Here is a 27354-nt window from a genome sequence, read left to right on the forward strand (position 1 = left end):
GAAAACTTTCAACGGTATACAATTTGAAAATTAAAATAACTTCTGGAGAAGATAACCACGGAACAGCAACTTCGTGTCACATTTTCAAGCTGGGTTGGCACTGTTTTCAAACCAAGTCAAATTTCGTGCCCTCTGTATTCAGAATGCAGGTATACAACCTAAAGCAAATAAGCTTCCCATTATAACTAGTGTAGATATTTTTATAGTCATTCGTTGCACGGAAAACAAATGATTAGAATAGGCTCCCGGGAGGTAAACATTCCAGGTAAAAGCGGATATGAACGTACTACACACACATTTCTTATCCTGGAGTTGTGTGCGAGATCTTGCTTTTTGCAGTCCGTTGATATTTTGCTCTCATCAATATACATTTTAACTGAGAATAATAGAGATGGAGGAGCTAGCGGGAAACACCCGGTTGAAGGCCCCTCCTTGAAAAGTGCATTAATTACAACAAGAGCACAACAACAACATAGATGAATGGATGATGATACATAAAAATAATACAGTCCAGGAAACAAAGACAACAAAAAATGGCCAAAAGATCAGGAACTGCTAATTAACAAAACATTTTTTACCTGTCTTCTAAAAGATTAATAAGAACATATATTTTTTTATTTCAGGCGGCAACATCTTCAATCACATACCCCACGAAATGAAAACGATAGTCTGCAGTAGTTTGTACTGATCTTTGATAGATTCAATATTCCACTTGCTTCTATATCTTAGTACGCGAGCATTAATTTAAATTTCAAAAATTTATCTCAGGCAAATTTAGATTAAGTTTTTAAAATCCGATAAGTCAAACCAAGAACACCATATGTTATTACGTTTTGGACACTGATAATATGAGAATCACGATATGAAACATGAGATAAATCATCTTTATCTTGGGAAACCCTGTGCGAGATGTGTCGCAAACGAATCAGTTTACGAATTTTACGATTAGAGAACACTAAACTATTTATAGTCTTTACAACGCCAATGGCTAAACCACCACAAAGAACGTTCATTTGCTATGTGTTCTGTCATGTGTGTGTCATCCCACTCTTATATTATCCCACATGCACTGAGGTATGGTATCGCAATTGTTGCGGTGAATTACCTCATCCCATCGTCATTCATGTAGTTGTTGTTCACTGTTTTCAAATATCTAAGGATAGGTGCTAGAAGCAATGTTACTTCGACACACGTAGTACAGAAACCATTTAGTATGTAGAATATTATTATTTGTAAGTTTGTTGTGTGTCTTTTAAGTACATCTATAATAAACAAATCGGTGCAACCCCGATGCAAATATCCTCGCAACAGCACACGACGGCAAGGAAGCGACCTTCGAAATGAACTGCCGCCATCGAGCGAGAGGAGCTATACTCTCCTCCATCGACGGGAGAAAAATCTGCAGCTCGATTCAGTCGGTCACTTGGTACGGCGTGTGCACAGTCGTGTGGAGAAGCACACTTCTATGGACGCATATGGCGACGCTAGCGCCACCGGTAGCTAACGGGACATCATCCAACAACCGGCTAGCTGTCCCAAACTTCCACGGCGGTCGTGACCGGAAATACAGTCTCCCCTCGCAACTCCAAAGGAGGCCGTCGCTCTCCGGATACGCGGCTGCGATAGAAACAGCCAAGGAAAATGCACGCAGGCGAAAGTTGAGTCAAGTTGGACAGGTGGTCACTCACAGGCTTTCAACGACGATAGGGTGGAATGTGGCGCCAGTGTCGACGCAGGAGATAACGGAACAAGCTAAGAGTTTGTGTGGACGTTATTTAAGGGCGAAACTCAAGAGCTGTGGTCCGCTGCATAGGAAGTTGGGTCTGCAAAGGTTGAAAAGTGTGACCAACTTCGCCGGCGGATACTTGACTAATGATGTGGCGCACCAATTAAGGATGCTGTGTTCGGAGCTGGAGCGCACTTATCCCGACTTGTTCCAGGTACGTTATCTCTCGAAGGATATGATAGATATTCATTTCTCTCACTCTCTTTTGACGAGTAGGCGATAGCTCCACAGTCACTCCAAAGACTGGGAGACACTACCACTGACTGTGCCGTCAGAGGTCTTCCATGCGTTATCAGCGCAGTTCTCTCCAAATCTGCCCTGGACGCAAACCAACTCCCTTTTCCTGTCATTTATTCATTTCTGTCCATCCATTTTTGTACTGCGAGGCTCGAAAGCAAAGACCGGTAATGGGAACGGTATATTACCGATATTGGAGCTGATAACCGCACTACCGCAAACAGAAACGGAAACTAATTCCGGGGTCGCAAATGACGTTTCTTAGCCCGGCCCTTTTCTGCGTTGTTGAAACGTATTTCGCTTAAACGAGACTCTGGAGATACAACTTCCCTACTCATCTGTGACATCTGCAATATATTCTTGAATTCTTCACTTACGAGGTGACCAACGATGTGACGCTTTTTCCCGTCCGTAATCTTCAATCTGTAATTTCTAGCAATTATCCAAGCTCGCGAAAGAAACGCTACAAAAATAATAGCAGCAACAACAACAGCTATATCCTGACCATGGCATGGGCTGGGGAGCTGTACACTACCCCACAACACGCGAAACATTAGATGTGAGGTATGGGAATGAAGTTAAAGTTATGAAAGAGCTGCCCTCCACTGCCTGCCCTACGTCGCTCAAAAGATGACAAAAAAAAGAAAAAAAGAAAAAAAAACACGCACCCACGCACGCTCGCGAAAGAAGCACCAATAGTCATTGAGATAGAGAGTAGGACTCTACAGTGTCAAAACTACAAAAATAAACTGCATAAAAATAGTAAGCATGCATTTTGCCTTGGAAGTCTATTTTTAGTAGCATTGTACGTCTGATGGCGCTATTCCTGACATTGTTCTAGAGGCTCTTCCGAAACATGCACAATTCAGGAAATCGAGCCTACAGTCTACCTTGTGTGTACACGTTAGGTAAAACTGCGCTTAGGCAAACAGAGCTGTGAGGGTGTTATTCCACGACCGGAAACAATAATGAAAACGGAATTGAAAGCTGATATCCGAAACCGATAATGGAAACGAAAATTCCTCGCTAACAAAAAAGGAAACGGTAACGAAAATACGTCCGCTACTATTCCCTGCTTGAAAGTCAATGTTTTTCTCGGCCGCTAACGATGCGAAACATTTGATGATAATAGACAGTGTAAAGTAGGATAGATGAAGTAGCCAAAAATCAAATGTCAGGCAAAATGAAATGACCTTCATATTCACTTTCCTGGAAGGCTTCTCGAGAAAAGAAACGCCCTTGGATTCACATTGCATCATGGGGTTTGATTGATACGTGCTAACGTGGACTTAACGGAATCAACCAGCTCAGGAAAAATGTGCTGACGCCAGGATGGTTTCCTGAGACTTTGCAGTCTACGTAATAAAGCAACGTAATAAAGCACCGTAGAATTTTACCACTATTTTGTCGAGAAAATATCACCGCATGACCGCTAGAAAAAAATAATGATAATTCCTGGTTTCGCATCGCGACACAACTATGATCGTGAGCGTGGAATAATAATACCCGCAGGACTGTTACATTAGAACCAATGGCCGTTGAAGACGCCAAGTGTGTAACATATCGCCGTTGAAGATTTCCCCCGTGCATCACAATCAGGAGAAAAATACGTTGTTGGCGTCACTGGAACAATTTTCGAAGCTTTAGCGAAACCTCTTTTTTTTTTGGGGGGGGGGGGGGGGGCATCTATCTTGCTACCTTCCTGGCCGTCACAAAGCTTTAAGAGTTTTTTTCTTCTTCTCCACGAATGTAAAAACGTAGCAACCCGACACGGCGGCAGGTGCATTGACGTAGGTGTTCCTACGAGGACATAATCTGTAGAATCGTGCGATCCACGTTAACCAAAGGCGTTAACCAAACGCCTCCATAAGGCTCTACAATTGAGACTATCTCCGACCGGAGCTCACAAAAACAGGGCCGTCAATGGGCTATAAGCACAGCTACACGTATTATTTTCGAAGCGTGGTTGTTGGAACCCTCAGTGAAATCTCTCACATACCCCCCCCCCCCCCCTTTTCGATATCCCTTCTTCATATTTATACCACACGCACGCTCGTTTACTTTCACGCAGGGCCGGTGCTGGGGGTGCGCGGGGCCTGAGGCAAAGGCACATCGCGGGGCCTGTTTCACACAAGCAGTAATGAAAACATAAGAAATGATAAGATTTTCGCAGTGGGAGATTTTAGCTGTACGGGAAATGGCAGCAGGAGAGAAGGGTGCGAAATCCTCGGTATAGCTTGCAGGGTTGGTGGATTTTTCTTAAAAGTGGGACTTTTTCTTATCAGATGACGGAATGGCACATGACACATTCTTCTCTCGTTACTGTTTTAGTCGAACATCCCACGTGCGATTAAGTGCATACTTGATATTTAAAAAAAAAAGTAATCCGTGGTTGAGGGCTTCGTGCGCGGGGCCTATGCAAGCGCGCGGCCCAAGGCGGTCGCCTTAATCGCCTTACCCTATCGCCGGCCCTGCTTTCACGTACGAGTGATTGACGAATTATCGTAGATTTAAGCGATTTGGAGCCAAACTATTTCTCTCTATACCTTACCTCGTCTTACGAGCTCTTGATAGCTGGGTTTAACTGACGTAAGAATCATTGTTCGTCCCCACAGGAAAGGAACCATTCAAATATGATACTACGCCTTCTGTTCAAGGCACCTCCGAGAGACACGAGTGAACGGCATAAGTTGCTAATACTAATTACCAGGAGTACCAGTCGGGGGGGATATGTTTATTGGAACAGAAAGGAGCGAAAAGGCAGGAAAGGTCAGCCAAACGGTGAGTCCGATTGCTGTTCCGAACGAAAATAAAAAGAAAAGAAAATAATTAGGAAATACGGGATAAAATAACAAAAGCTGACAGACGAATGAGATAGATTGGATTGGATGTTGCCCCTTCGCGTGCACAATGCGCCACATAAGTATTTCCACAATGAGAAAAAGTAGACGAGTTGATAATATCCTTGTATGCAAGGCGGAAGTTGTGTCGGTCGCGATTAGGCCTTGGCCTTTAATTGTCGGTTCGCTAGCAAAGGATTTCCTTCAGCTATGACTTTATCACCCCTCTGCAGTATGTGTAGTAGGGACAGTGTACTTTCAGTATTTTCGACTCATTCATTCCTAAGCAAAAAAAAAAGAGAGAGAGAGGAGAAAAAGAGAAAGAGAAGAAAAAAAAAAAAACACTTTCGGCTCTGAAGCCTCATTGCATATTTTCACATTCATATCTGGGTCAGCTCTTCATCAACGGCTACTCTCTACTTTTTGTGCCATTAAGCCGACTTTCTCTTTGATAGCTGCATAAGGACGCCAAGGGTGCTTTTATAAAGAAGAACAGACGTGTGATTCTTCCGAGCATGACGATAGCCACCAGTTTTATATTGGCAGGTTTATGGAGAGCTTTTGATTTTCTCTTCGTACCTCTCTAGTGCAAGGATCGCTGCATTGGATGCAAACTATCGGTAGGTTTTTGCTGCCACTTGACAGAGCAGGACACTAGAAACAAGTCTGACTCGCCTGGACGCCAGGCCATTTGACCTTGTAAAGCTCCTAGGTGCTCAGTCATTTAATCATCAAACGGCTGCATTGAAAGCGCTCCTCTAACTTTCCTTGAAGAAACGCATCTGATTGACATTTTATGACATTTTCTGGTCGCTCGTTTGTGACAAGTGTTCCCTCTAGTTTGGGCTGTTTGTCTCTCCCCCCCCCCCCCCCCCCCACACCTCCCAACTACTGGGTTTTCTCCATTTTTCTTTTTCTTTGTTTTCCAACTAACTGTGCTCTGGGGTAGCCTGTCTGACTTCGTCGTGACTTAAATCCCCATTTTTTTCTTCCTCTTTTCTATTCTTTTCTCTTTCCACATCACACGGGGTGATTGAGACAAGAAAAGTATGTGCTTCTCTGTATTTTGAAAGATTTTTTACCATTAGTTTGTTCTACATTACGGCGTATGCCATAAGTTACAACTGCCGGATGGGCCGTATAGCAGTTTTCGTGTAAGTCACATAAAGAGAGCGAGGTGATATTGGGAGGGGTTTTAGAGTCTGGAAGTAGCAAGATTCGTCGACGTCAATTTCTGCTCTCTCTCTCATAATTCAATTGTATGATTGAAACATGGCGAAACATTGCTAATTGAAAGGGTAAACCTTGGTCACATAATGAGAGAACCCGTTGGATTAGAGGCAGAAGAAGAGGTTGATGGAATGACGGCACTGGGTGCGGAAGGGTTCACACACTCATCCGGAATCACGACTGAACATATAGCATCTGTAGCTGAAACATACAGTGCTAGTAGCTACACAGAAACTGTATTCGCCGCCACAGTTATTACCTTCCTGAGTTGAAGAAATTCTCTTAACAGAGAATTTTGCGTTACACATGGTATCTGTGAACCCGATGAAACTGGAAATGCTCCCAACAAGGTTGAGAACGCTGCTTTAACCAACGTCTCGGTGCCAATAATCTGGTCTTACGTAGTTGGTTCTCCGAAACTTGGCAGAGCTGCGTCATACTTAAGACCTAAGTGCTCTGCTTGTGAAACCATTAACGTGTGGGGCTAGGGTATTTTATATTTCCGCCGCTATCATGGCGTGATAACTAAGCAAGAACGAGAGAGAGAGAGTCTGCATGGAAGGTACAGGAAGATTGAAACGGAAGGGGAGCGAGGCGTGCTTGAGCAAACCGTGCTTCAAGTGTTACTTATCTAGTGTGGCGCACTTTGTTAAGAGCAGTAGAGTGGTTTTTCAGACTAATCTACGTTTTATCGACGAGCCCTTGTTTTTGCCGCGGTTACATGAAGACTTACGGGCAATAATTGTACACTTTGTATTGGGATTGCATTGCGCTTATGTGGCCAGCCAACCCCATCTCATCATCGTCCCTTTATATGCTTGCGTGTGTGTACAAATTCAACTCGAGGACGTCAATGGATGATGACCATGATGATGGGGTACCAAATCGTGCGTCTGTCTCACCTATACTTCACTAGACAATTCATTTGACAACGTGAACGACAGCTGTGCTCTCACCGCCCAGTCCCTTTGCTAAGTGTGGCCTCCATATTTTTCTCCGCTGAGGTGTTCATCAATGTGAACGTTAAAGGACTATCGCATCCGGGAACGTATATATGAGGCCGATACGGTGATGTTCGTCACCGCTTCACAGTCAACTTGGCCTTGTTTGTCTTCCGAAAACGGCTTACATATTCAATGGAAGAGTTTTATAGATTCGCACTCCCTCTACAGCTAACACCATGATGACGTAGGCCAGGCACACGAATATTAGCGCAGCGCAGGCTATTGTCCTCGAGGTCGTCTGCTTGGCGTTCGCATCGCAATATACTAAGTGAAAGTGCTCGGTAAATACGACGACTATCGCTTACCAGTGTGAGACCATGTTGAGTGGAACACGGTGTTACGCTCCTGGCTGGAAGAACACTACCTTGGTCTACCTTGGTCTTGGTCTGGGTCTTGGTACCTTGGTCTGGGTCTACCTTGGTGGAAGAACACGTCCGACGCGCTAACCAGAAACAACATTCCGCGAGCCGATCACACAGCAGACGTCGTCCCTTAGCATTTGGGCTGGCCCACCCGCCTGTAGGTCGGTCGGTCGGTCGGTCGGTCGCCAAGGCTACTACGCCAAAGGGTGCTCACTGATTGGCCTTGTGCGGGTGACGTTTCCAGAGAGGGGGTACTCTCAATATGCGTCGTCTGCTCTTGCCTTGTATTCCATCAAACTGCGCAGGAAGAACGCCACCAATTCACGTCGTTATTAGGGAGCTTTAGGAAGGCGTACGCGCCGTCCGATTCCGTATCGCTGTCAGTCAATCAGATACATATCAGCAACGTGATGTCAGCCACGGAATCAGTCGATTGGCTTATCATGTTTTCGGAAACATTATCGTGAAACTCCTAAAGCTATCAGCGATGGACGCAGAGTAAAAGGGCGATAGTCCCTTTAAGAGCACAAACGCGAAAACAGCGCCACTCCACAACCTTTCGACAACAACGAATTCGCAATACGAAAAAGTGAAAGTATACCATTTTGGGATATTGTAAGCGAGATTACACTCCGGGCTGAAAAGGCAATTAGGATTGATTTTTGTCCCGAACTTTTGTATCGAACCCTGGCGGACCCCAACAGGGCGTGTTGTTTGCAACTGCGCCATTTATATATATAGCACACTAGCATTTGGTATTGACCCTTTGGAAAGGGTTTCTGTGTATGTATGTTAAATAAATGGGTACAGTGAACCCTCGTTAATGTGACCCCCGATAATCTGACATACGCGCTTTACGACCATACTCCTGGGGAACAATGCAGTGAAACCCCTGCAAACCCTCCCGTTAATATGACAATTCCGCAGTATGGCCAAAATTTTCGGGAACGACTATGGTCATAATAACGAGGGTTCGCTGTAAATTTAGTCGAGTGTGACGTAGATAGAGCTATCACGATTCGCTGACAAGTCTTTTGTGGTGACGGAAAAATAGTAAAACTGCTCGAATCGTGGCACATCCGAGGCAACCCCTCATCGTATCTCACCGAGAGAGTGAACGACGTAGAAAAAAGAAGGTGACGCGAAGAGTTGGACAACCTTCACGAGATAACAGTTACAGTGAACGAATAGGTAATCCATCTGTGCTGGAGAATCGAAATATCGAACGGCCAAAAAGGCCCAAGTGCCGCTGGTGCTGAGAAGGGTATAAAGGGTAGCGATTACCGAAACTGCTACTTGCACAAACGCGACTGACCAACGCACGGCGCTACGAGCCTTGGCCGTATAAGCAAGGAGGAGTGTTGAACGCGCCAAAATGTTGCCGATACATTCGTCATCGGTCGGGATGCCTGGTTTATTATTATTATTTTTTTATTCTGCGTCAGTACTGATGGGTGGTGTGCAGACACCGCCGCTCATAGCAGTACTAACACAAAGTAACACAGAACATCATCCCGTGTCCAACGTTGAATGGGGCGACGTCCGAATGCCCATTGATTTTGTGGAGAAGGTAGAAACCCGTGCGAACCCTTGCTCTTAGCTTATCGATCAGCCAGTCAATAGGATTTTTTTATTCCGTGTTAGCGCCGCGAAAGCAACTGTGGCTATGAGCTGCGTACTGATGTGGACAGATGGAGAGAGGAAGGAGTTAGTATGCGTCCTGGGCCGACTTCAGGGGCCGACATTCGTCTGGAAAGTCCATATGAATGACGACCGGAATCGTACACTCGGCACCAATCCACAAAATTCGTTCTTCGGGCCTTTCCGGGTTTCACCCGAACCGAAACCGGTGGATACAATTGTGGGGAGGACGTGGGTAAGTTATACAAAAAAGTAGCAAATTACGGTTAAATCTAGCTTCCGCAAGCAGTAAACCGTGTTAGTTTTTCCGAATATAAGTATTTACAGCTTCAGTTAGCACGTTCAGGTATAGAAAGCAAGTAAAAGTAACTGCTTTACAGTTACGCCTTAAACAACGAAAGCAGACTAGATGTAATTTTGAATAACTTTTTCTTTTTAGCACTCGTATCGTCCATTAATTTTATTGGTCGATTTGATTTATTGACTCGGGAGTAGGGCGAGAAAAGCTCCTCCTCCACCCCCAATCGTTCCGAAGTACGACAAAACGACGTTTGCACGCTGATGCGTGGAGAAATATTGCGCAACCTATGTAACTTAATTACAGTTACATTTTACGGCTAATTTCACCAGGAGTTGTACCTAGTGAGAGTTATAGGTCACTTTCCTAGATAGGTAACTTGTTACCGTATCTATAGTAGTCAAAAATATGTACCAGTTAAAATCGAGTCACTCTCGCCTTTGCTGCTCAAGCTGAGGCCGTGCTCTTCACGGATATCGTCCAGCAGCTGGCCTTCCTCTTCAAATTACTTGTACCTTATAGTTATCATCCAAGACCGCCCTTGAATTGAACTATATAATAAAGAATGTGTTTTTTCCGCGCATCTTAATTACGGGAGCGACGATAAGCGATACCGTTGAGAGACGCCAGTTAAGGCACGAGCGAAGCCCACCAAGAATTTCGCTATTTTAAAATATGTTACACAATGTTATATCAGTTGCGGTACATTACAGCGCGAACAGTCTCCAAAGCACTACATAAAATATGAATACTTCGTAAATGCTGCTTCAGACTCTCTAACGAGGCTTAATGAGGTCCACCTCCCCTCGACCGTAGTTTACGGCCATATTCTTATGCAGCCAGCATTGTTTATGCATGCGCGGCGGTGCTTGGCGGTGCATGACGACCTCCGCTAACGCACAGGGTAAACTGTACAAGATACACATCGCACATAACGTCGGTGCTTCTTCCACACTGTTCTCGAACGAGCAGAGCCATTTTTTGCCATATCCATAGCCAGGCGAAAACGGTACATCTTTTTCACTTCCATACAGGGTTGTTTACTTTCTTTTTTTTCGACCGAAAGATGGACACTGGAAGTGCATTAGAGTTGTGCGGGTACTTTCCCTGCAAACAGCCACTGCCGGATGTCACCTTCACCGCGTGACAGCGAAGCGCGACGGAGAAGCCACCCTTAGAAAATGCTGACGAACAACGCAGGCCACGAGATACGCTAAGTGAACGCTGAAGATAGTAGTTTCAGTATAACGTACGTACGGGATAGCGTTGGTGGTTCACGCGCAAAACATAAAGAGAGCTTCGCGCATTGCGCAGAACCACCACGCTATTCCTTACGTAAGCAAAGGCGATAGTGTACGTAAGGAATAGCGTGGTGGTTCTGCGCACTGCGCGAAGCTCTCTTTATGTTTGCGCGTGAACCACCAACGCTATCCCGTACGTACACAAAGGCGATAGCGTACGATATACTAAAACTCTAATGAGTTATAGTGCATCGTGTGGTTATTGTACGTACGCAAAGCAGTATAGACGACCTGAGCCCCTTCGTCATTGATTAAGTAACGCCGCCGCGCAAAGCATGCTGGTGTGCACTATCAGTTTGATCAGTCTACCAGTCGATGCGTTTTTCCCGCTTCTTGAGCACCAGAGCAAAATATAACCTGGAACTGGTCTTCTCCTGACGTCACATGTTTGGAAACAGAGGGTCGTCTATACGATGCACTATTTTCCATTTATCCGTTTCTGTCACTCGCTACACGAGCTTAAAACGCACTATCATCGCCGTCGGGCTCTCAGTCGTATGATTCCCAAACAATTAATTACCGAAACAAAATTGAATGGGCGATGCATTCTGGGTGGAGACAGAGAATAATTACTGCACGTTAGAGTCCGTCACGACCGGTATATCCGCGTTAGCCCGGCAAGCAACTGTGTTTATGAGCGGCGTACAGACATGGAGAGAGAAGTGCATGAAGCCATGGGGAGGACATAGTATATGCGTCCTGGGCCGACTTCAAGGGGAAAATACTTTTTTTTCTTCTAGAAACCGAATAACAAGTACGTACGTACAACATAACTTATCACGTCCCCCGAGTGGAAATGTGGTATCAGTTGGCTACACTTTTCCTAGTTTTCTGACGCACCGCCAAGCATGCGGCGAAGTAGGCGTAGGCGGGGACGTACGCGTGCTAGGCTCCTGTTCTCGGATCCTCTGACCTCGCCTCGAAGACAGGGGAGTCCCGTCACAAAGATTATCGGAAGCTCTCTGACAGCTGTCGTTTGAAGCAACCTTTTCCTTTTCCTTCCTTCCTTTTTTGCTTCCTTTTTTGAAGCAACGAGGGAGTAGGAAACCCAGCAACGGCACGTGGAACGACGCGTGCCCTGCGTAGATAACCTTCACGCTTGGCTCCTTGTACCTGTCGTTACATACCATTACCAAATTGCATTTAGGCACAGCATCATTGCTCGTCCGAAACGACGCCTTTTTTTCTGACCCTTCCTCTTCTATTTTCCTGGGAGGTACGCGCATTAAGGAAACTGTCTTTAGAAGAGAGCGTTGCAGAAAGGGCACGTCAATTTCAGAGGCTGGCAGTCCGCGGTACTCCGAACAGGCTACTCGTTGTGGGAGCTCCGCTAAGGTGGGAAAGGGGGATATTAGCACATACAAGCGAGAAGAAGAAGAAAGACAGAAAGTGATAACAATCAATAACTCCATCGGTATCAAATATTGTCGGGTCTCTTAAAATGTCTAGAAACCAAGCCAGGGGATGTCTCAGAACAGCTACGCCCGATGACGAAAAGCAAAACTGAGTGCACTCCTTGAATAGGTAATTTATTCCCGTAATGAACATGATCATATTTCTGTCCTTATCGGAGGGGAACAAATCGCAACAAAAGCGATAGAGAAAGATCGATATCGGCATTGACTCTCTTTCATCCACTTTTTGAATGATGTATAGCTGACGAGAAGGCGCTGTTGGTCGTTGCGTGTGCCACATATGTATTACTAATGGATCTACCCAATTTCGTCGTATCTTTTGTGATTCAACTACAACGTTTTGCATCTATTCGCATAAAAAGTACGCCAGTTTTATTTTATCGGGAGAGCTTCCCGGAAGAGGTTGCAACATGCGAGGCAAGGTCGCTATTGAGCGGAAGAGAATCGCCCACCTTACATATCGAAGATATGATGCTAATTTGGACCTTTGGTAAGACTTGACAGCGCCACCCTACAGCCACTTACCACCACAAATGTAGGTAAAATCAATTCGAAATCACTGAGACAACAACAACACTCTCCGTGGATTGTAAGGACATCGAGGATACCACAACATGCGAATCCTTGTATGAACCAATGTAGTAGCAAAATTTGTTTCTCGCTAACACACAACCTTAGGGCTAAGTCCTGCTACTTCTAGTCCTGCCTGTCCGATATATAGTAGGACATAAACTGGTTTTCTTTTGCCCAGCCCATACGCTGCATATTTATCTACAAATTACCGTAAAATGCCAGAAAAGATTACGTAACGTCTTCTTTTGCAGACGGTAACGGGCAACGTCGGGTTACACGCACTTCCGACGGAGGCAGCTGCACAGAACGTACTGGAAGCTGTCGCGAGAGAGCTCTTCCGTAACGATATCACCTGGGGACGGATCGTGGCCCTGTATTCAGTGTCTGGAGGCCTTGCCGTCGACTGTGTGAAACTCGGTCACCCGGAGTATGTTCTGGGTCTCGTCCAAGCTTTGGGACTCTTCGTCGAGAGAGATCTCGCCGCCTGGATCGGCCAACAAGGGGGATGGGTGAGAAACTATATTCCTTTTGCCTTACGTTGTTGGGCGAATATGATGACGCAGAGGGAAAGAACCTCTCTCACTTTTGAGTCTTCTATGAAACGGCTTTTACTTCTCCGTCCTGCTTAACTCTCAGCTGGAACAGCGCTTCGTCTGTCTACTGCACGTCCCTTTTGTGCGCTGTTCTTTGTGTGGATATCCCTTGTAGTCATTTTGTCCGCAGACGAGGTACCATAAATCTCAATGTCCCAGCGGGGACAACTCAATCAACATCCCGTAACAGAGGTATGCGCGGCCATGCACGAAAAATTTAATTCCCATAATGACTGACGTAACACCGTTAAATTTCTGACTCGTACCAATTAACGTTTCCAGAATGCCACGTGTAATGTTCACGTTTACGGGTGGATCGTGTACACGACGAGCAACCTTCCAAGGGAAAGGCAAATCGCTGAACGAGAAGAAAACGTGCAGCATGCGGGTACTTAAGTAGACATAATAATAATTGGGAGTAGATTTACACGTAAGGTGAATCCGCCCACAATTGTGTAGCTACAAATCAAATCAAATCAAATCTTTATTTCACTGTACATGCTGGACGTGCCGCATTCCGTGGCACTCAGAATTCGCAGAGGAAACGTTCCAGTCTGTGAACGTTAAAAGTGTCTACTCTTGCTCGAGTCGATGAGGAAAATCGTTCCTCCCTATCTAGTTGACGCCTCATTCTACCAGCTGCTGTCCAGATATATGCGGCGAGTAATCGCGGTCAACACTTGGCTGCTTGTACCTCATAAGCAGTATAATAAATGAATTTAGTAAACGGCATAGTAGGAGTGGCTGTATTGTACAACAATCTAGTGCAGGTACAGCGTTGTCATTATCTCATTACACGGACGATAAATAACCATAAGTCCCAAGCTGTAACGAGTTGAGCTTTCAATGCACGAGGCACGAAATATGGCGTGTATACTAGGCTCGCATAACACGTGCGTCTCAATTATTTCCAGCGATCGGGGAGTGCCCATCAAGAAGTAGCGTATGGCCGATCCTTAAGCATCATTAACTACGAGGAATATTAAGCGCCGACCACTTTCGATTTCTCTCGGCGTACAGGTTCATTGTCTCTTGTAAGAGCACGTGCAGCGGAGGAAGAAACGTTATGACGCGTGAACATGAGCACGTGCAGAGGAAGAACGTTATGATTGTTCTCACTTTGAACATTCCTTTGAACCATTCCATTTGAATTTCATTTTACGAGGCAGATCCTGCGGTTACGGGATGAACGCGTTCACTCGTGCGAATTTTGCCTACTGTCAGCCGCCTTTATTTTAAGTACAGTAGTAAAGAAAATACGTTACATCATACGAACACATTCGCTGGTACCGAGACTACCCTGAAGACGTCACTGACTATCAGTGGCGTAGTCAGACCTCCAAGGTAGGGGGGGGGGCTCGATACGAAAACTCCCCCCCCCCCCCCCCGCTGATCCTGTGTCGACAACACACACATACTTGTGCACACTGCAAACTGAGGATTAAAAAAATGAACGAAAATAGTTGATTTAGACGTTCACAGTACGATTACATGTATAGGCTGTCATGACCAATGAGGTGGTGTCACGAGGTTGGAAGTATTTTGAAAAGCTCATACTTTGAAAACCATTCAAGAGTGCTTCTTAGATAGACGCCATGAACTGCAAGAACTTTTGCGATCGTCACACCGGTCCCCCCCCCCCCCCCATATAGTACTATGTTCTCGGATTTGCACGATTTGTGTGGGTCGGTCCGTGGCAGGTAGGGGGGGGGCTCGTGCCCCCCCCTAGCCCCCCCGTGGCTACGCCACTGCTGACTATACAATTCCTAATTAACGGAATGCCGAGCGTCATAGCTGTCTAATACCATTCTGCATAGCGTGTAGCGTATGTCATCCTGTTACGCCCTTTCCATGCACGCCCGAGAGGTTCTAAATGAACTAATCTTCGTAACCTTCAGTTCGCCCCCTACAAATTTGTCCACGAGCAGCGCCGTGTCGTGTTCCGAGACTGGAACACACGTTCAAGAACCGTCAGGTGGGAAGATTAAATTCGCTGTGCTCGTGTACCTGCCTCGGGACGTACGGATTAAAATTGATGAAACTAAAACCTACCCGCGTCTCGGACACTTAAGCCTCCTTTCATTAAACGGAATTCTTTCGTCGTTTGTCCCTTCGAACGTAATACGGTAGGCGCCCCAGAAGTTGACGTTGTGCGTGCGTACCATTCAACCACCTTCCGACAGTTTTGACGGAAAAAGAATCTAGTTTGTGACCTTGACGATGCTTTCAGCCGAAGGATCTCCGACTTTCCTCCATCACTTACTCGGGCATGCACGAGAATCTCATCGAATCAGAAAAAAAAAGAAAAGAAACGCCAGACGCAAGTTTTCCGGATGTGCACAGAGCACATAATTGCCTATTGAGCGAATAACTCAGTCTTTTCTTTGGTCTCATATTCGCCGACTTACCCATGACTGAATGCACCTGATGTACCTATACACCCGGTTTGTTAAATGCTTTGCATACGAATCCCACTTGCTTGCGGAAGCAAAAGAATATTAAAAATAGAAACCAAACACGGTTTAGCGTGCACGTCGAGGACGCGTTAGGTGAGTTCAGAAGATATTAGAGAGTTTTAGTACACCGTACACAAAGGCGCTAACGTACGTAACAGATAACTGTGTTGGTTCTGCGCACTGCGCGAAGCACTCTTATGGGCGTGCGCAGAACCATCAACGCTATCCATCACGTACGCAAAGGTGGTAGCGTACGTAAGGGATAGCGTTGTTGGCTCTGCGCACACCCATAACAAAAAGAGAGCCTCCAGGAAGACAGAACCTCCAACAACAACAACAAATCGTTGCATACAAATACAAACAACAACAAATAAATCCTGACTATGACATGGGGTGATTCACATTCAACCTCAAACGCTATCCCTTACGCACGCAAAGGTGATAGCGTACGATGTACTAGAACTATCTACCGTAGTTATTAAAGGAAAAAAATAGCCAGAGCTCTTTGGCTGCACGTATAGCATATGTTTGTAACTCAAACGTCGCCATGCCAGTACTGGACAGCTGTTTCGGCCTTGTTGGGCCTCATCAGCAGTACGCAGGCAGGCAACGTTTGAGTGCTTCTGACGCCATCCACTCAAACGTTGCCTGCCTGCGTACTGTTGATGAGGCCCAACAAGGCCGAAACAGCTGTCCAGTACTGGCATGGCGACGTTTGAGTTACATACACACCGTAGTTATTGTCGTACATGTATTAGAGTCAAAAATAAGAAGAAGAAGAAGCGCCGGTGGATCGCTTTGTACCATAGTACCGCGTCTGCCTACTGACTGTGAGGTCCAGTGAATACAGGGCGCTTATATTTCAGCACATTGAAATAACTGCAGCAAAAAGACACGGGCTAATAAACAATGTAGACAGGACGACTGCAGTTATCTTTCTGATGTTTCTACGGGCATATACGTCTACCCCCCCCATTGTACGAAACACATTCTAAAAAAGTGGAAAACACTTCATTTCATTGTAGCTTCTTTGAGCTCTCCTTTAATCTCATATTAATTTGCTTCAATTGAAGGAAGCATCCCATGTCATCATCGCTATTCATCCATTGATTGTTCATTGGACCGTGGACTTTCCTTTTGTATCGAACTGAACCGATAAATCCGAGTCCCAAAACGTGGATTTGTTCCTCGCAGCATGAAAATCTATGTATCAACCTAATCAAAAACCATCAAAGCCTAAAATCATGCAATCTGAGCCCGGAAATGGTTATGCCACATGGACACAGCATCCACCGCCAAATAAATGGTACCTTCTTACCGTTCCCACTTTTCATGCGCCCAGCTTGAAAAATATGCCTTTCGTGCTGCTATCCTCTCGGTGACGGATTCCCTTTGACACCACCACCACGGTACGGTATAACTGTGTTCCGTGCTGTGCGACGGTATGCTGGCAGGCTGCCCGGGGAAGCAACGGCAACGCGAGTTCACAGATAATGCAACGAAACTAAAAGCGAACAAACAAAAAAGATCGAGATCTGAACGGATAACGCTACACTGCCGATAAGAAAGACACCCAGCAGGGAAGGTTACGTATTTTAATTATGAGCATGCACGCACTACTGTCATAAATGGCTCTGAATTACTGCCGTTTTAGAACTCCACCTGCCGGAGAAACATGCCAGACATGGAAACAAGTAATCGCGAAAACAAAACGTCTGCTATCGGCGTGGGATAAAGCAACTCAAGGGCTGGCACAAAGCGACGGAAAAGAGCCACCGAACAGTAAAACATCTACCCCGCGAACTCGCGAAACCGGAACCAACGCAACGGGATAGAGAGGCTCAAAGTCAAGCCAAGCCCACCAGATTACCATCCAGCACCACTATGCACCCCATGGGAGCCAAACCGAAGACGCCAGCCTGCCACTGCCAATCACTGAACACTGAACCACGTGTTCAACCACTGCTGATTTCCCATTTTATCCCGACGCAAGTCCAGATTTTCGCCTGTGGTATCATTGAATACCTGCGCTGCTTTAAAAGGAACTAGGCGGACCTGACAAAATTCGTCACAGACGGGCCATAAGCGCGTGGGGCTCAGGGGCACGCCAGGACCCCTCCGACAAGTCACCCCAGCTGACACTCAAATTCGAGGGGTATCCGACGAATAGCATTCTCCACGCGAGTGAACGTGAAAATCTTGTAAAAGGTTTGCCACTTGCGGAATCCCAGACACCGCTGTGCATGGAAGGGGGCGAGTACCCCGTAACCTGAAGCGTTTGCGCCGGGAAGGGGGTGTTGTGCCCCCTTCGGCAGATTGAAAACTGGCCGCGTAAACGGGAATGCCGTTTGAGCTAGGGAGATTTTCCAAGAACCCTTCAGGTGGGGTTGCTGTTCCTTCAACGTACATATATTATTTCGTAGAGGTGAAACGTTTTCTTGCTGGACAAAAGTTTACGGAACACGCTCCGGGGCATTCCTTCCTCAGAGTGACACGACCGTACAGACTTACAGACATGTGCCTATAAGTAACCTACTCATCTGTTTGTAAGTCCGTACGGTACCATGCGCTGTGTCACTCTGAGGGAGGAATGCGCCGGAGTGTGTTCCGTAAACTTTTGTCCAGCACTGTAGGTATATCCACCCATAACCGTCATGCAGCTTCTCCACTTGGTACCGTCTCGTATCTCGTCCAACGAAAGGATGTTTGCTCGTGTTCTGCATAGGACGCAGGCGATCTTCGAATGAATTAAATCGCAGCTTCCTTACATTGGAGGTTCGCATCTAAATTCGAAGCATAAAAGCGTCATTCTATTTTCAGTACCAATGTTATCGGACGAAGCTGCACTTCTGGACGCTGGATGAGGAAAGAAAAATATGCCCAGCTTTACGTTCGGTTCACGAAATGTCTACCAAGATGAGAGCTCCTTTGAGTCTCTCCATGGAGGAAGTTAAACAACGGTGCACAGTTTGTCCGCAGCTGACCAATATCCGAGCACTTTGTTGGCGTTCGGAGGGACATCGTTTTCTGAGGGCCTCCGAAGCACCTCACGACTTGCCGCGAAGCGATCGCCCTTCAGCAGTATGTGCTCCGTGTCTTCTAGAACTTCGAATTGGGAAAGGTGGATGATTGGCCGAATTGGTTCACATTCATACCAGGTGAGCGCAAAGAGACGAGGACAAGACCAGACAAGGACAAGGTTGAAATTGTGAACCGACCGGTGAGGCAGCTATGACACTGCGGTGCAGAAATACCTCGAAGATTCGTGCGTTCCTTCCACGCTCGACTTGACTTACCGTCGTACCAAAGCTCACTTTGACGTAAACAAAGCAAAAAGAAAAAGGAAAAGCGTCCTAACGCTACACGATGCCAGTTACAACGAATGGTCACGAAAGCTGCATAACATCCAATACCCGAGACTCCGGGAAAGCGCCGGGCTGCGCGAACAGTATTGATTTTCGAAATCTGCTGGCCAGTCTAGCGCACGGCTGAGATATATTTGATGCGAGGAAAAACACGTTGTGGACTTTTTCCTCTTCTTCTTTGTATCGACATTACTTCGAGAACAAATGAGCAGGTGAGATAAATGTCAAAGCAAATGGCCTAGCAAGAGAGAGAGAGAGAATAGTTTTCCGAAGACTGTCTGTTCGAGTCCCTCTTTTCACTTCGAATAAACTTTGAGCTTTAGAATTTCCACACGAATGAGGAAACAGAAAATATATTGAAATTGACGCAAATTAGGGAAGTCTTTGCCTACAGTTACCATGGCAACATGGAGGTACTCTCTGTCACAGGATTTCCCCAAGTTTTCTTCGAGACAGTCCACGTATGTCTCGTCACGTATACTAAACCCCCTGTCGCCCACTCCCTCCTCTACAGGCACAGTTGCTTCGCGCCGTTAACACGAAATCGAGACGGCACACTCCCACACAAGCGGAATTGACAACTCCCGTAAACCATTCCCCTAACATCCAGCAGGCGGCTAAATTTGAGGCATCGGTAGCCATAACTCTCGAGCCTCTCTCTTGTTTACGTGGTGGTGTTGAAAAGAAGCTCCATCAGAGACGTTCTTCAGAAGCACTCTAGGCCAGTCAAGAAAAACAGCGAAGCTTAGGTGCATAACACACGCCAGATGGCCACGAGTGGGAAAATTTTGTTCCTTCCGTGAAGCTTCGATTATAAAAGACTGACTACGGTTAGAACCCACCTTCGTACCGTGCCTTGGAGAGCGATCACAACAGCGCTCTCTCAGGCGTCTGTATATACTGTTCTCGGGACAATTAAATACTGGTCACTGGCTGTATTTGGAGTTGGTCTTTGTCAGGAAGGGGGTACTTGGAGTCGTCGAGGAGGTGTCGTCTACTTCAACGTCCAACTGTGATCATCAAGAATCCATCATCTGTGTTCATCGGTTACCAAGGCAGCAGCAGCACTCATTCGAAGAATCCGTGTGCATGGTTAAGTAATAGACGCGGCTGTTAAAAGGCTCTTCCCGAGGAAGCTTTTGTTTCCAGCCGTGCAGGGAAAGCAACACGATTTTAACTCTTTTTCGGTCACGTTCGAAGCGCTATACCTGGCAGTTAGAGATCACAGTGAACTTTGCGGGCGGACATTTTGTGTTAGTGGTGGTGGTGTGACCTTCTGATATCCACATCAAAGAACAAGTAGAATGGAGAGAAGGAGAAGCTCGGGGTGTGCTGGTGGCGATACTGGTACCGGAAGGGCGAGGGAAAGATCACTCCGCACGAATTTGTACCGGCAGAGAGCGAACGAAAAAACGAAGAAACGCGTCGTCTACAAGTTTTCAAAGGGTGACAAAGTAAGTTTTTCTATCGTTTGTTTACCCCCTACCACATGAAATCTGTATCGTTAGAGTACGGTCCGGTCAATAGCTTCTCTAGAAAAGGCAATTGCAATTACAAATTCAGTGGGGCCACTTGAGTGAGATTTACCCAACGTGTAACCCAAAGTAAAGTCACTTTGATGCTGGCACAATAAATTGCATACTTCCAGGTATAGGGTACGGAATGCGCGGCAGAGAGTACTTAGGACAAAGTGCGGAAAGTATACTTTAAAATAAGGTACATTCGATATGAACGTAAAGTACAAAAACCAGTAGATATAAGGGTTAGATATAAAATGACGTTTTTACAGTAAGGCAAATTGTTGTCGTCACTGATGAAAAATGTCACGACACACGCCATAGGATTATTGCAAGTTGGATTTCGTTACCAGTAATGCCTAGTTCAAACTGTTGCATTTTCACGCGTTTACCCGGTTCACACTGTTGCATTTCCATGCGTTACGGACGCGGCGCGGCGAGGTTTTCATGGCAACGAAGCACGACGAACCGAAACGCACACGCAGCGCAAGAGTGAAGCATGCGGTATGGGTTTCCTCCGGCTGACCAATGAGCGAAGGCGCACCGCGAAGTGGCGTGGTGATGGAGTGGAGGCGTGATTGGTCGACCACACGCGTTTTCCGTATCAAGAACGCATGCGTCTGAACAGCGTGTCGTACGACAACCGACCCGTACCGTACCCGCAACGAAGAGAACTTGGCATAAGAAATGACGATGTTCCTTTCCGAAGAACTGTCCGTGGAGCCGTGAGGGCAGTCTCGCTCTCCAGGCTTTAACGAACTACCGCTAATTACGCGGCGAATCCCGATGGAAAAGTGGCGAAGGTCCCACCTGATGTTATCGGGAACTCCGTTGGGGCGATGCCATAGTGCTGCGTTACATGACAAGTTACTGTCAAGTTTCGCTGCTGCGCATCCACGTATTTCCTTCTCTTCGGGGGGAAGCCATAAATCAGACGTTCAGCCTTCCATTGAACAGCCACCCTCAAGACACCCTCGTCATCATCTTCAACTGCAGTCCTGACGATGCTGTGGGCTCTTCACCACGGCTCAAGGAAGTGACAGCTGCGTCAGGGCGGCCATGCCTGAAGATTCGATTTCAACATTCTGTTCTACGAGAGACACGACTCCTTCTTTTCACGACTCTTTTCTTCAACTGCCATCATTCAACCGACTCCTTTGCTCGCGTAATGTGAATTATTGTACGAGGGGTGTTCAAGTCAAACCGAGACTTTTCATTTTTCGCAAAAGTAAAATGAAGTTACAGGCGAGAAATTTGTTTTATTGTTCGAGGTAATCTCCAGCTGCTCTAATGCACTTGTCCCAGCGTTTCGCGAGGGCTTGGATGCCAGCAGGCTAGAAATCCTTTCCGGCGCGTAGCAGCCATGATTGGACCGCGTTCTTGACCTCGTCGTCGCAGCTGAAGTGGCGGCCCCCAAGGAACGCTTTCAGTGGCCCGAAGAGATGGAAATCGCTGGGGGCGAGGTCTGGACTGTAAGGGGGATGTGGCGGCAACTCCCTGCCAAGTTCCTGTAAGGTGCGTGTCGTGAGATGCGGGGTATGCGGGCGTGCATTGTCCTGTAGGAGGAAGACTCCTTTGGTGATGAGGCCCGGCCGCTTTTGCTTCAGCGCCTTATGCACATCCCTGAGAACGTGGCAGTAATATGCACTATTGATGGTGGTACCACTGGGCAGAAAACCAACATGAACAACGCCAGCCTTGTCCCAGAAAACCGTGGCCATGACCTTACCCGCAGACGGGGGCCTCGGAACTTCTTGGGAGCTTTCGAACCCGGATGCTTCCACTGTTTTGACGCGCGTTTAGACTCAGGAGTGAAATGGTGCACCCACGTTTCATCGCACATGATGATCTGACCAAGGAACGGCTGTCCTTCAGTGTCGAAATGGTACCTTAGCTCTTGGGAGATTTCCAGTCTTCTCTGCTGGTCATACACGGAGAGCTACCTCGGGACTCAACGGGCACTGACTTTCCGAAACTTGAGGTGTTCATGAATGATAGTGTTCAACGTTCCCACAGAAAGGTACGTCTTTCGAGCCAGTTCGAGACATGTTATCCGTCGGTCCTTGAGGATATGGTTGGATGTTCTCAGGAACTCTGACAGTGGGCTCTGAGCCGCCCCGGCCGGGGTCGTCCTGCACTGATGTACGGCCGTCTCGGAACCGTTTGCACCACTCAAACGCTTTGCTGCGGCTAAGTGTATCGTGGCCATACTGAGCCTGAAGTCTTCTGTGAATTTCAGATGACTTTATGCCTTCATTCACGAGACACTTCATGACAATTCGCTGTTCGATGTGCGCGCTCACCTCGTTGTCGGCCATCTTGTCCAGCACGTGTCTTCTGTTTTGCACAAACTTTGGACCACCACGTGGTGAACGCGGAGGCCTGTCGCGCGTCCTGTCGCGCGTGAAAATGACGAAAAAGAAGTAGCGCGAGCCATTCGTACACTCAGGAGACAGAAAGTCCCCGTTTGACTTGAACACCCCTCGTATTTGGCTATGCCATCTCAGTGTGGATTTGTCAGGCAAGAAGATGAACCTGACATCCTTAGGCAGAACACCATTCTCGGGGGGCAGAAGTGCAAGAATACGCGCAACATGTTGCTTTGTTACATCTCATTCCGTCCATCGTGCCTTGGGGCCGCACCTCATGTGACCCCATTCATCATCATGCACCGATTTCCCTGTTGTTACTTGAAACTGGTGTGACGAACACGGACAGCGTTTACTGGCAATAGTCTTGCTGGTGAAAGCTTTCGTGCCCCTTGGTGTTTGTTCACCATTATTTTCGAGTGGCGTTTTGCTTGTTTAGTGACACATGGCATGCGTTTGAGGAACCGCACAAGGCTATCTGCTTTTCAGGAATAGCCGTACCATTCGTTGAACGGCAGCACCCTTTCCATGCACTGGTGTTCCACACGAGAGGATGTCACTAAATTCAGAAAAATAGGTTTTACTTCAAAAAATCATAAACCTACTTGGAATACACTCACACAGACTTTGCCACGGACTGAGGCCGTTTGCATTCGTGTTGCCCTTTATTATTTAATATTGTAATGATTTACCTCAAGGAATGTCTCCCGAGGAGAGTAAATATCTCTATATGCGGACGATGTGTGTATTTGGATTGCCGGAAAGTCCCGGCCGGCAATTCAACATCGGTTGCAAAGAGGACTGGACGCCATCAACAACTTCTTCTTGAACGCGGTGTGGATATCTCCACCGAAAAAAGCGCCGTCCTTCCTTTTACTCGAAGAAAGATGCGTAGGTTCCAACTTCATAATGGCGACTACCCCCTCCTACAAGTCAAGTTTCACAGGTTCCTGAGTGTTATCCTGGACCGCGGCCTGTCGTGGAGAAGGCACATTGACTTCATCGTTCCAAAGGCTCGGCGCTGGGGGATTGTGATTCGCCACTTTGCCGGTGTGCGCCGGGGATGCACTGAGCGGGATCTTCTTGTGTACCACAAAACTCTGGTCCGCGGCTCTCTGCTACACATCTTACCCGTATTACACGGTCTACCAGCCACATCTGAACACAAGCTTCGGTGCACACTGGCACGCAGCCTGCGGACGCGCCTTGGTGTCCCGCGCAGCGCTGAGACGCGGATGGTGATCGCCGACGCCGGAGAAATATTGATGTCCTCCGCCGAAGAGAAACCGTCCGACACAATTTACGGTTGCTCGCTCACCGCCAGCTCCACCCTCTGGGTCAAAAGCTACGTGGGCGGAAGAACAGTGAACTCTCGCTATGTGTTACAGCAGCACCTGGAAACATCCCTGGCTTTACTGTTGCCCAAACCGCCCCTTCAGTGCCACGATGGACACTGCCGAGCACATCCCTCTCGACACACATCCCTGGCCTCTTGGGGCCGAAGGGTGTTGCACCGTTCCGATTCTCAAGCAATCTACTTTAGAAATGATGGATACAATGTGCAGAGGCCGCACGGCTGTGTTCACAGATGGCTCCTCTACGTTGGATGGCTCTTCCGCTGCCTTTGTCATACCGGGCGAGTCACTGTCATGTGGGTTTGGCCTGTCACATCGCACTTCGTCGACCTCTGCGGAGCTGTATGCCATCTTCCCATCTCTAAAGTTTGTCTTGCACTGCCCTCCTCGCTCCTGGGTGATATGCACTGACTCAAAATCAGCCCTGTAATGTGTAGGAAGCATGGGCATCCGCGGCTCTTTGGCCTTGGTGGTAGTGAGTATCTTGACGGCGCTCAAGGTTATTTGGGGAACAGCGACACCGGTAGACCCTACAGTGGGTCCCCGGCCACACTGGCGTTCAGGGCAACGAGCAGATTTGGCGGCTGCTGCTGCCCACCGTAACTGCAGAGCTGATCTGCAGAGTCTGTTATCCTCTCCAATGGAGATAGACGCGTCTACTTGTCTGCGTTGGTGTCACCCTTGGCCTGCCAGCAATGGCGCCATGACATCACTCAATGGTCACTCCTCTGGACCCGTCATTATCATTTAAGATGCCAGGTGGCTTCCCTCGCAGCTCTACGTCACTTCTGCGGCGTCTACGACTCAACGTCGCCTTCACCCCTGTGTTTCGGGTTAAGCTGTTTAGTGACATCCTCTCGTGGAGCACCCTGTATATAGCGCTATATGTCCCCTTCAAATAACACATTATTCTGTACTCACTCATCGATATCGCCCCTGTCTTCGTGCAGAATGCTTTTTTTTCTTCTGCGGCGCGTGTACGATTGCCCACTAGTATGGAAAATGTTTTCGATTATTTTAAAACGTTCTTTTAAAAAATTGTCGTAACTTTGCTCATCTCGGTTTATTCGTGACAAAGAATTCCGATAGGACATTGGTACATGTAAAATTGACTTTAGGCTTTGTTACTTCGAGAAAAGTCTATAAATCACAATGTTGTAGTATATCCTTCCCTCCATTTGTCACTCTGCTATTCCATTTCCTGCAATTTCTAGCGTTCCCGTCATCCGGGCATTACCCGGGCGTGGGGCGCGATAGAAATGATAGAGGAAGTGACGCCAGCGATGCAGGACCCATCCGTCATGCGTCGCTTCGTCGGCTTTTCTCCCAACCGAAGATGTTGAGAGATTGATCATGGTGTTCCCGCGCATAGAAAAGAGGGCTACGCGAATGAAATGTGAAACAGCGCTTCGGGCCCACGATCTTCGAATATACGATGAGGCTCCGTCGCCCTGGTTTTCTGTGAGCGTTACTCTGGGAAGCCGCCTATACAGTCGGAGTTCGCAGCATAGGCCTTTCAGACTCGTCAAAATCCGTTGCACCCAGCTGTAGGACTCCGCGCTCTAGTCAAATATTTCCGTCACATTCAGTTTAAAGGGATCTCAAGTGAAGCTTTATAGCCTCGATAATAATTATGGGTTATGAATGACAGCCCTAGCCTTGCCAGGGTGTGACGGGAGGCTTCTTGACGGCTCTTCGGTTTGGAGGAACCATCGCCTCATTTTTCACCCTCTAATGATTTACTTCCATTTCCTTTGCAGACGGCGTTGGTGTCTCGCTTCCGCAACGAGCCATCGAGCCGATCGACAGCCATCGACTTGTTCCTAATCGTCTCTGGTCTACTTCTTCTCGTCCTCCTGGTATACTTTTGGCTATCCTGACGGCGTGCCTGAACTTGATCCCATCCAAGTGTTCCTTAAAGACTACCCGCCAACTCCTCTGAAAGTGACTGCGTGCTCTACCTTTGTGTGGCTTCACCTTCGTGCTCCAACCTGAGTGAGCAGTGAATGCATCGTTATATATAGTGCCCTCAGCGCAGCCTCAAAAAATCCATGCGGGGATTACGCAAAGGCCAAATGACATAGGACATCAGTGAGGCTTTTGCCATTGTCAGTTGGTTTATGTTTTTTCAAAGTATTTCGCATCTTAATAGACAGACAGAAAAATAACAGTTCGAGAAAGAACTTGGACATGTCCGTATTTTTAACTTTAAAGGGTTCTTCAAAAGCACGCTCTTAAAACAATACTTGACCGCGTAGCACGCTCCTAGCCAACCGTCATCCCGAGTGACATCTGATTTGTTGAAAACGGGTGCGCCCTCTTCTTGTGTGGCAGTTATGTAAGTGTCGCCAGCCCCATCTCATCGTCGTCTCTTTATGTGTGTGTGTATGTTTGTGTCACAAAAATAAAAAATAAAAGGCGTACGCCTCCCGTTTTCAACGAACGATGTCATGATGTCATGGAACGACGTCACGATGTCACGAACGATGTCATGGGCTGATGGTTGGCTAGGAGCGTGCTATGCGGTCAAGTTCTATTTTAAGAGTGCAACACGCCAGGAGAACCTTAGCCATCATTTCGTGCTCCAAGATTGCAGAGGTGAATCCAATGTCAGCGTCCACAATGAAGAACTCTTGAAGAACGGTTATTTTTCTGTGTGCTTTAAATAAGTTGAAGCATCTACATGAATGACGATGGGATGGAGCATCTAAGTTATGTCGTGTAAAGTGAAATTTTGTATTAGCTACGTAGATAGCAGTGTGAACGTTAATAAACCGACTTTAAGATAGTCTTTTTTGGACCTGGCTTTGCTACTATGTCGAGTGCACATTTACGTCATATCCTAAAAGAGCTCATTATGACAGACAGGAAAATGGCGGTGCAGGAAGCAAGGGAACAACCAAAGCGACAAATAGTGACAATGAGTAAAATTTCATTATTTGCTCACGATTCCTGCGAGGCAGGTGTACATATAATATTCTGCTAAGGAGCGTAAAGAAAGCCCCCTTAGAA

The 27354-nt window shown here is 47.0% G+C and overlaps 1 protein-coding gene across 1 annotated transcript; it reads left to right on the top strand.

The window, feature by feature from the left end:
- The first annotated feature begins 1428 nt into the window (after window positions 1-1428).
- LOC135367386 (bcl-2-related ovarian killer protein-like) lies at window positions 1429-27131 on the top strand. The gene is made up of 3 exons (XM_064600629.1): window positions 1429-1940; window positions 12939-13196; window positions 26103-27131. The coding sequence occupies exons 1-3, from the start codon at window positions 1476-1478 to the stop codon at window positions 26220-26222; spliced, it is 843 nt and encodes a 280-aa protein (XP_064456699.1). The 5' UTR covers window positions 1429-1475; the 3' UTR covers window positions 26223-27131.
- Window positions 27132-27354: the final 223 nt, after the last annotated feature.

This window comes from Ornithodoros turicata, chromosome 8, assembly GCF_037126465.1.
Source record: "Ornithodoros turicata isolate Travis chromosome 8, ASM3712646v1, whole genome shotgun sequence".
Taxonomy (NCBI): domain Eukaryota; kingdom Metazoa; phylum Arthropoda; class Arachnida; order Ixodida; family Argasidae; genus Ornithodoros; species Ornithodoros turicata.